At 46.0% G+C, this 15667-nt stretch overlaps 1 protein-coding gene and 1 long non-coding RNA gene across 3 annotated transcripts in view; one reads left to right on the forward strand and one right to left on the reverse strand.

Annotated features, from left to right (window-relative positions):
* Positions 1–15667, reverse strand: part of LOC122933446 (N-fatty-acyl-amino acid synthase/hydrolase PM20D1-like) — a 79015-nt gene that overhangs the window by 22163 nt on the left and 41185 nt on the right. For both annotated transcript variants that reach the window (XM_044288443.1, XM_044288441.1), the window contains 3 exons: positions 13363–13424; positions 13194–13272; positions 8829–8900 (listed from right to left, as the gene is read on the reverse strand). In XM_044288443.1, coding sequence (XP_044144378.1) covers positions 8829–8900; positions 13194–13272; positions 13363–13424 — 213 coding nt within the window. The remainder of the gene's footprint in view (positions 1–8828; positions 8901–13193; positions 13273–13362; positions 13425–15667) is intronic.
* Positions 6014–8942, forward strand: LOC122933449. Its single transcript, XR_006388440.1, has 3 exons — positions 6014–6105; positions 7160–7212; positions 8810–8942. It is a non-coding gene; the product is annotated as an uncharacterized LOC122933449 (long non-coding RNA).

Genomic DNA, 15667 nt, shown 5'->3' on the forward strand with positions numbered 1-15667 from the left:
ATAAAAGGATCCTGCAATGCGAGGCGAAATGGATCTTCTATCTTAGAACGGTTTATCCATCCGGCTTAAATGAACAACAGAACTATTGCTGCTTTTTGTGATCTAAGTCGCAATAAAAGGCGAATTAGGATGGATGTGATCTGACTAAGTCCCCCTTGGATCTCATGTGCTCTCATAATGGGCGTATGGGATTTGATGGTGGACTTGGCTAGAATATTAACAGGGGTAACCTGATAAAATATGCGGGAGTCTGACTTAGTCCCCCTTGGGTCCCATGTGATCTCATCTAAATGATGAGCGCATGGGATCTGATGGTGGACTTGTTTAACCGGATGAAATGTGCTACAGCTTGCACTCCATCTGATATACATCTGGTCCCCTGGCCCAGTTATCAGCCGTCATTCTGAGTAGTGCGGCGTGCGTTTGGCTGTCCTGCCAATTTAGTGTGTATACAAAGAGCAGGCAAGCCATCATTTGCTTTGCAATCGGGCCGTGCGTCATGAGCCTAGAGGTTGCTATGCAACTAGCAACGCTCTGACTCAGGCCCTGACCACACTTCCGGTTTAGCCAGCACCATGTGATTCTAGCTTCCGGTCCGGTGGAACGCACGTGAGCGGCGTGCGTTCCACATGGTATAACAAGCATCCTGAGGGACCCGGACAGGTGAGGCAAGTAATCATGGGGGGCGTACACTTACCGTGAGTAGAGGTATATGAGGAGGCGGTTAACAACTATTTAGTGCTCACCCAAATCACCGTTATTTGTGGTGAGACACTGACTGACATGGGACACTTCCCTTGTAACAGTGAGGATAAGAATTACCCACTATCCTGTTTGATGATGCGAGGCTAAAATCACCTTGATCTCTAGTAAGTATACTGAGTCGGCTGATAAGTTACTGTACATGCGGTACTCAGATAGTTGTGACCTATATTTAGTGTTTGTCTGTAATTTCTATTTGTAGTTGCCCTGGAATACATGTGTGAAGTCCCCTGATGATGTCTGAAAAAAAAGACAGAAACATGTCATGTAGGGCGTTGTAGTTAGGGCTTTATAGAACTTTAGACCCATACTGAGGGAAAGGTTCGGTGTGGGGTCGCCCCTGTCGGGGCGGGTGCTCCATTGTGGTAGGCTGGCCATTAGAACAGCCCCTTGGCCCCTAGAAAGGCAGGAAAGCCATAATAGGGCGTATTAGGAGTGAATTTTGTGCCAACCACAACATCAGCACCCTGGTCACATCGGTAAAAGGTATTACCACCGCCAGGACCTTCCTCCATGGTTGTGGACCCTACCCAGACGAGGTGAGATCCACCCTTTTTTCCATTCATTCAATAGTTTATGAATTGATATAGTGGAGGTAATTGTTGTCACTGTCGTCTCTCACCCAGCGTGATATATTATTTTAAATAACCCAGTAAAGGTTACGTTTTATTGAATCCCAGTTTACAATACTTATCTGTTATATTTGGGTGTAATTAGATACCACGAACACATACCTGAAGAGGTGGTATAATTAATCAATTTTTTGAAAACATCCATTTAACCCAACTTCTCTCCCCCCAAAGATCATCTGTTCGGGGGGTATGGGAGCTCCCCATAGACAGACTGTCTCGCCATTCTCGATGGGTTTGGCCAACATTGCACTAATGTTTATGGGGGCCTTAATCTGGCTCTTCTCACAAGTCCGCTGTTTAATCAATTACACATTGTCCCACAAACGCAGAGAATCTGAACAGTGCTATTACTAATGATTGAATCATGCCTGGGTTGATCATGGTGACAGATGCACTTTTAGGTTAGCCATCATAGCAGCTGAGAGCAAAGTGAGAGAAATAAAAATTCAAACAAACTGCAATTCACTGGGCAATCACAATAGCGCCGTATTTGTATAAAAGCTACACAGTAACAAATAAAACAAAATATTTGTAACTCGTTAGCACAAAGACTAGATACAGGATAAATTATATGACCTGTAGAAAGGAGAAGGGTCTAAAGCAGTGATGCCCAACCCAGCTGTGTTAAGCGGCCCGTGCAGTGAACGAAGGCAGGGCTTGCGGCACAGTCAGCTATACAGGGGGTGCAGTGCCGCCGGCATCAGGCAGCGAACTGTGAGTGAGAGCGCATCTCGGCTGGCCATTGCCATTCAGTGAATAATTAACTGAATGGCTCAGGTGGGATGAGCGCAGCCAGCAGTGACAGAGACAGAGGAGGGGAGGTCACGTGGGCAGCGCCGCAGCAGGGGGATCAGCCTATGAAGTAGCGTGTGTGCTTTGAGTCAGGGAGTGTGCTCTCACCTATCACACTCGCTTGTATGCTCGCTGCCAGCCGCAGCCGACCCTCCTCTAGGTAGGAAAAAAAAAAATCCATCTTTGCAGCCGCTCGCTCGATCCAGTGCTCCTCTCTAGTCCTCCTGAAAACGGCTGTGTGCCTTGTAGTGAATTGAAGTGACCACCAGTGTTGTGTGTCACAGACAGTGTGTGCGCAAATATAAACTGTAGCCGAGCTGAACTTGCTGCTGCTTCAGTTAACACCACTGTGGTGTGTGTGTGTCAGGGCATTATTACTGTGAAGGGGGCACAGAGGGCATCACTATTACAAAGGGACACATAGGGCACTATTACTATAGAGGGGGCACAATGGGCATTATTACTGTGAAGGAGGCACAGAGGGCATTACTATTATAAAGGAGGCACAGAGGGCATTACTATTATAAAGGAGGCACAGAGGGCATTACTATTATAAAGGAGGCACAGAGGGCATTACTATTATAAAGGAGGCACAGAGGGCATTACTATTATAAAGGAGGCACAGAGGGCATTACTATTATAAAGGAGGCACAGAGGGCATTACTATTATAAAGGAGGCACAGAGGGCATTACTATTATAAAGGAGGCACAGAGGGCATTACTATTATAAAGGAGGCACAGAGGGCATCCTACTACAAAATGCCCAGATGTGCCCCCTTCCAGGGGGGGGGGGGTAATGCCCAGATGTGCCCCCTTCCCAGGGGGGGGGGGGGTAATGCCCAGATGTGCCCCCTTCCCAGGGGGGGGGGGTAATGCCCAGATGTGCCCCCTTCCCAGGGGGGGGGGGGGGGGGGGGTAATGCCCAGATGTGCCCCCTTCCCAGGGGGGGGGTAATGCCCAGATGTGCCCCCTTCCCAGGGGGGGGGTAATGCCCAGATGTGCCCCCTTCCCAGGGGGGGGTAATGCCCAGATGTGCCCCCTTCCCAGGGGGGGGTAATGCCCAGATGTGCCCCCTTCCCAGGGGGGGGTAATGCCCAGATGTGCCCCCTTCCCAGGGGGGGGGTAATGCCCAGATGTGCCCCCTTCCCAGGGGGGGGTAATGCCCAGATGTGCCCCCTTCCCAGGGGGGGGGTAATGCCCAGATGTGCCCCCTTCCCAGGGGGGGGGGGGTAATGCCCAGATGTGCCCCCTTCCCAGGGGGGGGGGTAATGCCCAGATGTGCCCCCTTCCCAGGGGGGGGGTAATGCCCAGATGTGCCCCCTTCCCAGGGGGGGGGTAATGCCCAGATGTGCCCCCTTCCCAGGGGGGGGGGGTAATGCCCAGATGTGCCCCCTTCCCAGGGGGGGGGGGTAATGCCCAGATGTGCCCCCTTCCCAGGGGGGGGGGGTAATGCCCAGATGTGCCCCCTTCCCAGGGGGGGGGTAATGCCCAGATGTGCCCCCTTCCCAGGGGGGGGGGTAATGCCCAGATGTGCCCCCTTCCCAGGGGGGGGGTAATGCCCAGATGTGCCCCTTCCCAGGGGGGGGGGGTAATGCCCAGATGTGCCCCCTTCCCAGGGGGGGGGGTAATGCCCAGATGTGCCCCCTTCCCAGGGGGGGGGTAATGCCCAGATGTGCCCCCTTCCCAGGGGGGGGGGGTAATGCCCAGATGTGCCCCCTTCCCAGGGGGGGTAATGCCCAGATGTGCCCCCTTCCCAGGGGGTAATGCCCAGATGTGCCCCCTTCCCAGGGGGTAATGCCCAGATGTGCCCCCTTCCCAGGGGGTAATGCCCAGATGTGCCCCCTTCCCAGGGGGTAATGCCCAGATGTGCCCCCTTCCCAGGGGGTAATGCCCAGATGTGCCCCCTTCCCAGGGGGTAATGCCCAGATGTGCCCCCTTCCCAGGGGGTAATGCCCAGATGTGTCCCCTTCCCAGGGGTAATGCCCAGATGTGTCCCCTTCCCAGGGGTAATGCCCAGATGTGTCCCCTTCCCAGGGGTAATGCCCAGATGTGTCCCCTTCCCAGGGGTAATGCCCAGATGTTCCCTTCCCTTCCCAGGGTAATGCCCAGATGTGCCCCCTTCCCAGGGGGGGGGGTAATGCCCAGATGTGCCCCCTTCCCAGGGGGGGGGGGTAATGCCCAGATGTGCCCCCTTCCCAGGGGGGGGGGGTAATGCCCAGATGTGCCCCCTTCCCAGGGGGGGGGGGTAATGCCCAGATGTGCCCCCTTCCCAGGGGGGTAATGCCCAGATGTGCCCCCTTCCCAGGGGGGTAATGCCCAGATGTGCCCCCTTCCCAGGGGGGTAATGCCCAGATGTGCCCCCTTCCCAGGGGGGTAATGCCCAGATGTGCCCCCTTCCCAGGGGGGTAATGCCCAGATGTGCCCCCTTCCCAGGGGGGTAATGCCCAGATGTGCCCCCTTCCCAGGGGGGTAATGCCCAGATGTGTCCCCTTCCCAGGGGTAATGCCCAGATGTGTCCCCTTCCCAGGGGTAATGCCCAGATGTGTCCCCTTCCCAGGGGTAATGCCCAGATGTGTCCCCTTCCCAGGGGTAATGCCCAGATGTGTCCCCTTCCCAGGGGTAATGCCCAGATGTTACCCCTTCACAGGGGTAATGCCCAGATGTGCCCCTTCACAGAAAAAAATGCCCAGATATTTGCCCCTTTACAGTAGTAATGCTCACAAATGCCCCCTCAAAGTGTTTGCATTTCTTTCTGGCAAAGCTACCTGGTTCTGGCCCACGAAGTTTATACCATGTCTAGTGCGGCCCTCCGGCGAGAAATTAAATCAGAAAGAGGGTTCACCAATTAAATAGGGCAAGGATAGGAATGAGGAAAAAAACTAAATCTATAGAACATTACCACTTACAGCGGCCCACCTAAATGAGAGTACAGCCAACATCTACGTATACAGAAGAGCTAGAGCACCATCTAGAGGAGAAGTTCAAACAAAAAATCCATAGGAACTAAAATCTATTCTGATAATTAGCTCAGACAGAGCCAAAGTCATCAAGAACATAGGGATAAAATCTAAGGGCACAGAGCCAAAAATAAATACATCTGCGAGGTACTTCCACTCAAATGGCATGGCAATATACATGGCATCAATAAAGGAGGCTACCAAAAGTAAGAAAATGAAGAAGAATAGAAAACAGAGAAGAATCAAATAGAATAAACATTACAAGTTACCTATTTCTTGACAGTAATAGCGGGTCAGTAGAAAGTACCACAGTGTATAAGTTTAACTCTAAACAGGGTGTCAGATAACCATAAAGGATACCTATAGGTGGCAAATATATACTTAAGTGGATGCATCAAAACTATAAACAGGAGAGGGATAGAAAAGAGAAACTCAGAGATGTGAGAAGGTATGTGGCAATAATGAATGGGCATCAGAGTTTGGAGTGCCTGGCTCTACAATAGCTTCATCAGTATGGCGTCAATTCCGCGCTGCAGGCGCCATCTTGATTTTTGTTGCAAGCATACTCTCTCAGCTTCTCTGTGGCAGTAACAGGTTGAGATGGACCCATTTCAGTTCTAGAGGGTCTTCCACGTCCTTTTCTAAGCTAGAGGGGAATCTTGGCTGCAATCAGTCTCTGAAGGAAATGGGCTCAAAAGGATGCTGGGTTGAATCTAGAGCACCACACTTCTGATCACATCAAGATCGAGCCACTTGTCCCAGTCTTCATTGGTAATGGCTGTAACCGACAAAACTGTCTTTCCATTAACAAACGAATACTGAATAAACAATGTGTTCTAATTAAAAGGGGTTATTTCATTTTGCTGTTACTAAGGTGACGTAAGATTACGCCATGACCTCCAGGTGGCAGTACATGGGAGCTACAGAAACAGCGTAGCACAGCAAGCTATGCTGTTTCCATGGTAGGTAAACTTTAATATAATGCTGCTGTGCCTTGTATGGCCATCGGTACTTGGCCACAAACAAGCTGCATCTTAACCACAGGAGGGTCTAAAATCCAGGTATTTTTTTTTTAATCACACAGGACTGTCTAGACTTGATACAAATTGAACAAAGCACGAGCAGTGATTAGGATGAGGGAGGTCAGTTTTTGAATGTGATCATGGATATTTTCATACAATAAGGATGGGTTTACACACTGCATTTTTCTCACGGAAATAAAAATTTACAAAAACAGCATTGTAAAAAATGCATGCTATTTCTCTTTTCACAGGCAAATTGCATAACATTTTACCTGTAAAAACAGTATTTTATTGTAACAAGGGCAGCATAGTGTAACCCAGTTTTAAAGTGTCCCTCAACATTCATAATAACTTTATTTACAGGTGAAACTCGAAAAATTGGAATATTATGCAAAGTTCATTTATTTCAGTAATGCAACTTAAAAGGTGAAACTAATATATATAATTGAACTAATTGAAAGTTTGCATGATATTTACATTTTTCGAGTTTCACCTGTAAACCTGTTCTAGATGTGCTGAAATTTTGTTTTCTTATATGCTTTTTTTTTTTTCCTAGCGAAATATTGCGCTTTAGAATCCGTACCCCCATACACTGTTGTGTATGGGAGTACAGATTCCCCAGCAGCTGCACTGAGCGATGTACAGGCAGGAGCTCCATAGCACGTGGCAGCTTCTGTCTGTACCAACTCCCGCTGCTCTGCTAAAGCCTGGATTACACAGGCTGTGTCAGGCACTAGCAGAGTGGCCACAAGCAAGAGAGCAATGTCTCCTGCCCTGTGCTTGCTCCTCTCTGCTAATAGCGTGTACCGATCTGCAGGCTATTAGCAGAGCGAAGTGGAGTGAGCGCAGGGCAGGAGCTTTCAGGTACACTTTTACAGTGAACACATTTTCAAATTGGTGAAGAGTTGTATGACTATAATATACCAAGTATATCAGCAAATTATAGAATGTCTCATTACACAATGAATTCATTAATTTTTTTTACATACAACAGATGAAGAGAATACCACACTTGGTAAGACCTGAGCGCAAAGAGTTTGATACGAGGTAAAACTGATTAACATCATCATAAATGCTATCACAAGGAGAAACAGCACAGTGAGTGTCAAAATGAGTGATAATAAATAGGTTAAATATAATAACTTCAAATGTGTGGTCATAGACATTATTTAAAATTATTAAATCTATTCAAATGTGTGTAATATAATTAGAAGATTGACGTTTGATATTTAAAGGAGCCTGTCACCTCTAAAATCAGTTTCAAAGTAAGCATACCATCATGCAGGGTAAGTGCCCCAGAGCAGAACCATACCTTCCTTCTGAAAGTCTCAGCCTCCAAGCCTGACAAATGCCTCTTTTTATTTTTATGCAAATAAGACTTTTGGAGCACTACGGACGGCCCCTCTGTTTGATGCACCTTTGTTCCGATAGCATGTCACCACAGAGAGCCTCGCCCTCTTGTTTGATTGATCGTCCCTGAGACTTCAGAACCAGTAGCGATGACCCATAGGAAGCCAGGTGCACCGAACGAAGCAGCCGTACCCAGGGTGCACCAAAAACATTAATTTGCATAAAATAAAAAGATGCATTTCTTAGGGTTAGAGTAATGGATTTTCACAAGAAAGTTAAAGATGTGATTTGGGCCTTGTACACTACATTGTGGAATTAAACTGATTTTGAAGGTGACAGACTCCCTTAAAATATTTTGTTCCCTCCTCCAGGACCCTCATATCTCCCAAGCCTGCTAAAATTCATTAAACATTTGGTGAACTATGATTGTGTAGTAGCCCTTCTCAGAGGGCTCTTAAAGGGGTATTCCCATTCCCTTCGCTAGGATTTGCCCCCATTGTCAGATAAGCGTGGGTCCCACCACTGGCACCTACAACGAGAACGAAGAGGGGAGCGCTGTGGCTGATTTCACGGGGTCCGTCCACCACCAAGCGCTGTTCCCATAGAGGTGAATGGGAGAGCACCACGCATGCGCGGTCAATGCTCCCATTCATTTCTTTGGGGCAGACGAGCCTCGGCTATTTTCGGCGGCCCCATAGCAATGAATGGAGTTCGGCTGCACATGCACAGTGCGCCTTCCGTTCATTTCCCAGCTCCGTTCTCATTGTAGGTAGGGGTCCATAGCAATATGCCCCCATTGTCTGAGATGGGAAAACCCCTTTAAGTTTTCATCAGAAATGCTCAACTTTTCCAGCATGCAGAATATGGATTCATAGATAGTATAAGGGATCCGTTCTCTGGAAAACGGAGTAAATTAAACCTGATGGTGCAGAGGGCTCTGAGAAGCACTGCTGCATGATCGTGGTTTAATCAAAGGCCCCCATATACCATTTGAACAAGTAATGGTAGTGTCATCTCAGTTCATTGTATCTCAATTGAATGTAAACATGCACCATCTGTAATATGGAAAATATATAGGATCTGTCTTTTTGGACTGGCTATAGGGTTGGTGACCTATTGCCAGAGCACAAACATGAAACTTTCCTATGAACAACTGTGTACAAAACATATGTAGACAGACAGTATAATGTACTCTCTAACAAGTTCCTCGTAGGCATCTTGAACGTCTGTCTTTTCTCTTTTTGAGACGTGATATGTGATCTGAATAATCATCCAGCTATAACTTTGTCTACAGAAAATTGAACATTTCTTACCTCGTCAACTGTCTGGGCTGGGTGAAGTCGGAAGTTGACAGTAGCTCTTGCCGTGTGAGGGATCACATTTTCCTGAATAAAAATACATGCAAGCGGTAAGAAACTGGATGAAACACATTCCCCACTGTGGTGCCATATATGAGACAGCAGACAGGTAATGATACAGAGTTAGGAGTGCTAATTTCTGCAACATATACTTGATGATATACTTGGATATGTCATGACTCCTATAAAAATAATGGCAATGTGGACAAAGTCTTGAAGGGGTATTCCAGGACTTAAAGAGGACCTTTCACCGGAAAAACATTGTGAACTAAGTATCCTGACATATACATGCATGCGGTGCCCAGGGATCTCACTGCACTTACTATTATCCCTGGGCGCCGCTCCGTTCTCCCGTTATGTCCTCCGGTATGTTCAGGGACTTTGTTATAGTAGGAGGAGACTGCCCTTGTTCTGCTGGGCGTCTCCTCCTCCTAGGCTGTAGCGCTGGCCAATCGCAGCGCACAGCTCACAGCCTGGGAGAAAAAAAATAAAATACTCCCAGGTTGTGAGCTATGCGCTGCGATTGGCCAGCGCTACAGCCTAGGAGGAGGAGACGCCCAGCAGAACAAGGGCAGACTCCGCCTACTATAACCAAGAGTCCTAAGTCTCCGCCTACTATAACCAAGTCCCCGAACATACTGGAGGACATAACGAGAGAAAGGAGCGGTGCCCAGGGATAATAGTAAGTGCAGTGAGATCCCTGGGCGCTGCTGTATATGTCAGTATACTTGGTTCACAATGTTTTTCCAGGTGAAAGGTCCTCTTTAAGGCAATACACAGCAGATGGCTGAAAGACATCTCTCCTGACCTCCTCATACATGCTAGGATGCGTAAGCATGTATTAATGGAAATTAATAAGCCGCTGCCAAACACCTTTGACAGTGGCTTACCTCTTGTGAGAACAAAAGATCAGGCACAAAGAAATCCAACACCTGGGCCTTCTTTTCTCATACATCATCTGTCTCAGGAAAGTAGGGCACCTCATAGACATTACTTGGTCAGATGGTCCTGCTAAAAATGATGGGTTTGGCCTAAGTGAAAGTGATATGTATCGGCACCTCAACACTTTAGTGTCTATTCAGTGTTTATCCAAGTACAGTTTGTCCATACGCAAATTCATCAAATTTTTATCCAGTTATTAAGTAATCTGCATAAAATTTCTGATGATTGGTAAACCCTCATTATTGGGAATAGTACACATTTAGGGTCCATTCACACGTACGCAACTGTTTTCCGGTCTGCAAATTGCGGATCCGCAAAACACGGACACCGGCCATGAGCGTTCCGCCTTTTGCTTTGTGATAGAAATGTCTTTTCTTGTCCGTGGCTGCGGACAAGAATAGGACATTCTCTATTTTTTGGGGGGCCATGGAACGGAAGTGCGGATAGGGACAGCACACAGTGTGCTATCCGCATCTTTTGCAGACCCATTCAAACAAATGGGTCCGCAAAATTGCGGAACGGATGCGGACCCATTATGTGGATATGTGAATGGTGGTCGGTGGTTTAATTTTCCAGGTTTTCAAAAAATCCTAAAAATCCTAGCACTTGTTCAGATCAATGAATTTCAGTCACAGAGCATGCCTAGAAAACTTTCCCACAGAATTCAATGAGGTCCCCTCTTGCCTATTGTGTCTATGGCCCATGGGGCTGCTGTAAAGCAACAGCTCAGGTAAGATGGTCACCCTCATAATCATGTTCAGGAAATAGGAAATTTCCCTGTAAGGTCTATGGCCAATCCGCCCCTGGCCTGCACTACTATAAGAGTCCCTGCCCTTGGTATCCAAAGTCACTTTGTCTCCCTCTCTTAGATCTATCACCTACCAGCCTTTTCAACTTGTTCATTACACTCCAACCAATTTGGTTTTACCCCATTTACCCACTGAGACACAGCTCAACAGTGCAGAGAAGTGTTGAAGGACCTATAAAGACCTGAGTGGTGTCACCATTTTGGCAGAGCTCATGTGCTGTATGTGTGAGAAGTTAGGTTATTTACTAACAGAAATACATTTATACTTGCCGTATTTCTGGCGCAGATTGTGGCCCAAAAATTCTTTGTGCCGCTATCTGCAACTTTTCTCCACTCCCGCTAGGTCTACAAAAGTGGGTGGGGAAAGGGGATGGGCTGGCTCCTTCACTTCAATTTTTTACCCCTGTTTTAGGAGTAGAAAATGGTCTAAACCTATGCCTGCAAGGGAACTGACGTAGATTTAGAAGCGGCGGTCGTTCAGCCAAAGTTATGTAGAGGCCAGCGCCTCTACCGCCAGAGCAGGGCCTTATATCACTTCCTTAGTGTTTCCTTCTACAAGTTGTCAAACACTAGGTGTTGTACTTCTTGCCTTATAATCACTACCTGTAAAGTCCTCTGATAGCCCATAACATCCTAAAATTGCTGGGAATTGTTGTTCTCTCCTCTTATACCCCTCTCCATGTAATGGCCATTGATGCCCCATAACATCTTTACATGCTTGAGTAGTAACAACTATCACTAGAGACGAAGATCTAAAAGATTTATGACAGATGCAAAAAGTTTCCATCAGAATAGGCAGTTTCTGTCACTGACTGTTGATGCAAACTCTTTTTGTTATATTTAGATATATATTTGAGTGGGGAGTAGGATTTATCTAGGTAGATTTAGTATTTTGTAGTCTATTACAGTTTCACATGCTGTAACCCAGCTTTTTCTTTTTAGGATCCTAAATGGCAAATCTGCTCCTGTGGCATCATTTAGGAATAGGGAGTGGGATTTATCTTGGTAGATATAGTATTCTGTAGTCTATTCCAGTTCCACAATGTTGTAACGAAATCTATTTTGTACTATTACTAACTAGGAGATTTCTTCTGACAAAATATTTACACTCACTGTGTAGACAAAAGTTATCCAGACTAAACCTAGACCCCTCCACATACACTTCCTGGCACATGCGCAGTAACATGAGAGGTGGGAAATGACAGGGCTGCAGCTTGAGAGAGCAATGCGCTGCTTTTCTATTGTGTTTTGCATGGTCTGCAAATAACAAAGACACATAAGGATATTATCTTTTGTTGTTTATTTGTGTTTAGATTCTGTCTTTAGTTCCCCTTTAACTTTTTAGTCAGACCATTGGTGCAACCAGAGCAAGCCTCCCTATAAAGACTCAATTAGAGCGACACACATTACACTATCAATGCAATGCTATTCTGTGGGCATCTTTATCTAGACCTATCAAGAGAACAATGGAGCAGTTATACTATTAATCAATTTCTACACCTACAAATTTAACGAGAATTACCTCGCAGGTAAATTCTTCCCCTCACATCAGTAGTAAACCGACAAAGGATCAGGCTACTTTCACACCTGCAGCACAACGATCTGGCTGCCTGACCCGGCATTTTTGCTGGAATGTGGCCGAATCTTCACCAGACTCCATTATACTTAATGGGGCCAGCAGGCATTCCGGTTGAATCCAGCACGGCCTAATCCAGAGAATTCTGTCAGGCTGTTAAAACTGCAGGTGTAAAAGTAGTCTTACCTATCTTTCTTATGAATATAAAGGAGGTTTTATCAATTTGTATTTCGTTTTCACTGGAAAGTATTATTGAAATAAAAAAAAATAAAAAATAATTGCCACAATTCTTCAAAATTATTTTCCTATGAAAATTGAGTTTAAAAAAACATTCCTTTTTGGAAAAGTGGAAGTGTGCCTTAAAGGGGTGGTCTCATCTTGCAGTTATTAAGGCGAGATAAGACTAGGTCCCGACCAACGCCCAGCTGGGAAACAAGCAGAGCACTCCATTGCCCGCTGTTTCAGTAGCTCCCATTGCCATGCATTAGAGCTACAGAAACAGCGTGGCAAAGCAAAATATGCTATATCCCTAACTCAGAAACAGTATAGCTTGCAGTGCTAAGCTGTTTCCGTAGCTCTCATACTGGAGGACTCTGCTGTTTCCCGGCTGGCTGGTGGTCTGAACGGTGTCTCATCTCGCCATAGTAACTGCGAATCCAATTTACAAAGTTGCAAAGTTTTTCTATTACAGATTAACTTACTTTTGCATATCTTCTAAATCTGAATTTCTAAAGTATGATGTGCTAAACAGTAATATTCCAATAGTTTCCATACACAAGCTCCGCAGGATAACTAAAGCTTGGACTGACATGAAGTATCCTAAGGGGCTGACGTGTCCAAAACATTCGGGATCCATCACATTCCAAATAAAAAAAATCACGGCCGTGTGCATTCGGCCTTACACTGAAATCTCCCACTGCATATTCCATTGGTCACATGAAGATTTTATTGCACCAAGGAAATACTGATGTAGTAACCATACGCTGCACAGTACCTTCACGCCAGCATTAAAGATGGTTATGGCAGTAGTTGTCCGCACAATGGCACTGCTCGATGGTTTCTGCTCTAACACTCTAAATAAAAAATCAAGGCAGCAATTACATATACGGATTTAACATTATGTATAAGATACATGTCTGCACGTCAGAATGGAGGTGTCTTACCTACTGATGATAGGAGAGAAGAGCCACAGGTTTGCCATCATGACATTAAGTGGGAATGCAAACTGTAACACAGAGTAAATGTCACATAGTATACGCTAACCGGGCGATCACACAGTCATTCAGTTTTACTGCCCGAGAAGTCAGTTATACAAAAATGATAATTACATTTACTGGTAATTTGATTTTCAAGAGTCTACGACAGCACCATGAGAGAGGGTCCGCCTCCCAGGACAGGAAACCCACAAGTATAAAAAAGGAGGAGCCTCTCTCTTCCTCAGTGGTTTTCAGAGACGAGAAAAACCTCCAAAATCCAGTCATCCGACTTTCCTCACTGGTTTGGCTCAAGGCATATGCACTCTCCACGTTTAATTATATTTATATTTTCTTCTTCTTTTTTTTTTGCACACCCCGTGACAATACCCAAGAACCATCACCAACACCGAAGTAAAAATGGTGGGAAATTTAGGGGTGCTGTCATGGACTCTAGGATTCTAGAAAATGAAATTACTGGTAAGTGTAATTATCATTTTTCCCTTATCGTCCATGACAGTACCATGAGAGATTCCAGAGAAAAACTAGGATGGGACCACGGCCTGGAGAACCTTACGACCAAAGGACAAGTGAGAAGAAGAAAGATCCAACCTATAGTGCTTAAAGAAGGTCAAAGGAGATGACCAAGTGGCGGCTTTGCAGATGTCTTGGATTGAAGCTGCTGCTCTCTCTGCCCAAGTTGCCACCGATCTTGTTGAGTGAGCCGACCATCACCGGAGAACCGGCTTCTGTAGGGGAATATAAGCTAAACAGATAGCCTGCCTTATCCACCTAGCTATTGAACTTTTGCTAGTTGATTTTCCTTTATTAGGAACTGCAAATTGTATAAACAAAGAGGTTGTCTTCCTCCACCCTTTGGTAGCCTCTAAACAAGCCACCACACATCTCCTAACATCCAAATGATAGAGCTCAGTTTCCTTAGGGTTCTTAGGGTCATCACATAAGGAAAGGAGAAACACTTCCTGGCCCTTGTAAAAATCTGAGACTACTTTGGGGAAAAATGCTGGATTGGGGAGAAGAGTAATCCTGACCTCCTGAATGGACATATAAGGAGAGTTGATGGAAAGAGCTTGCATCTCACCTAATCTCATGGCCAATGTGATGGCAACTAAAAAGACACATTTTAATGTTAGAATCTTAATGGATACTTCAGAGAGGGGTTCAAAGGGTGCTTTAACCAAAGCCTGAAGAACCAGGCCAAAGTCCCAAGGAGAGACCCTTGCGATCCTAGCCGGGGTGTTCCTGGCAACGTCCTTACAAAATCAAAGAATGAGCAGCTAGACCTGCATCAAACAAAACAATTAGGGATGAAATCTGAACCTTTAAGGTATTTAAGGCCAACCCCTTATCTAATCCCCTCTGGAGAAACTCTAAAATCCTAGGGATGCTAAGCTGACAAGAAGGTGAAGGAGGTATCCCTAAAAACTTAAAGAAACCCAACCATACTAGTATTTGCTTGTAGTCACTTCCTTCCTACTCTTTAATAAGGTAGAGACTACCGACCCCGATAGCCCTTTTTGGATCAATAGTGAACTTTCAAAAAACAAGCCAAGTCAAGTGAAGGCCCTTGACTGGGAGATGTATCAATGGGCCTTGACACAAGAAATCCAGATTTTCCGGAAGGACCCATGGCTCCCTGACCGACAGTGTTAAAAAGGTGAACCAAAAGGGGGCTATCAAGATCACAGAAACTCTGTCTTCCCTTATTTTGTTCAACATCCTGGGAATCAATTGTAATGGAGGGAAATTATACAGAAGACCCCTGCCCCAGGGCTGAAGGAAGGCATCCACTGCTGTGGAAGAATTCCCTGGACAAAGGGAAAATAAACAGTTTTTTCCTGTAGCAAAGAGGTCTATGTCTGGCAACCCCCACAGGATTAATATCTTTGCAAATATGTCCTGATTAAGGGACCATTCCCTGTAGTCTAGTCTGTTTCAACGTAGGTAGTCTGCTTTCCAGTTGTCTATACCCCTGATATGTAGGGCTGATAGTGACAACAACCTTCCTTTCCAACAAGGGGAATATTTAAATTTGTAATTACCATCAACTCCTTGGATCGGGTTCCCCCCTGATGATTTAAATAGGCCACCACGGAACCATTGTTGGACAAAACCTTTAAATGCTGGTTCTGAAGCCAAGGCAGGATCTTCTGTGGAGTCTTCAGAACTGCTGTCAATTCCTTTACATTACCTGGAACTTAAAGTGTCTTAATCTCCCCTTCAGATGCAGTGCCACTCAGAAATTTTTGATGAC

Source organism: Bufo gargarizans, chromosome 3 (genome assembly GCF_014858855.1).
Source record: "Bufo gargarizans isolate SCDJY-AF-19 chromosome 3, ASM1485885v1, whole genome shotgun sequence".
Taxonomy (NCBI): Eukaryota; Metazoa; Chordata; class Amphibia; order Anura; family Bufonidae; genus Bufo; species Bufo gargarizans.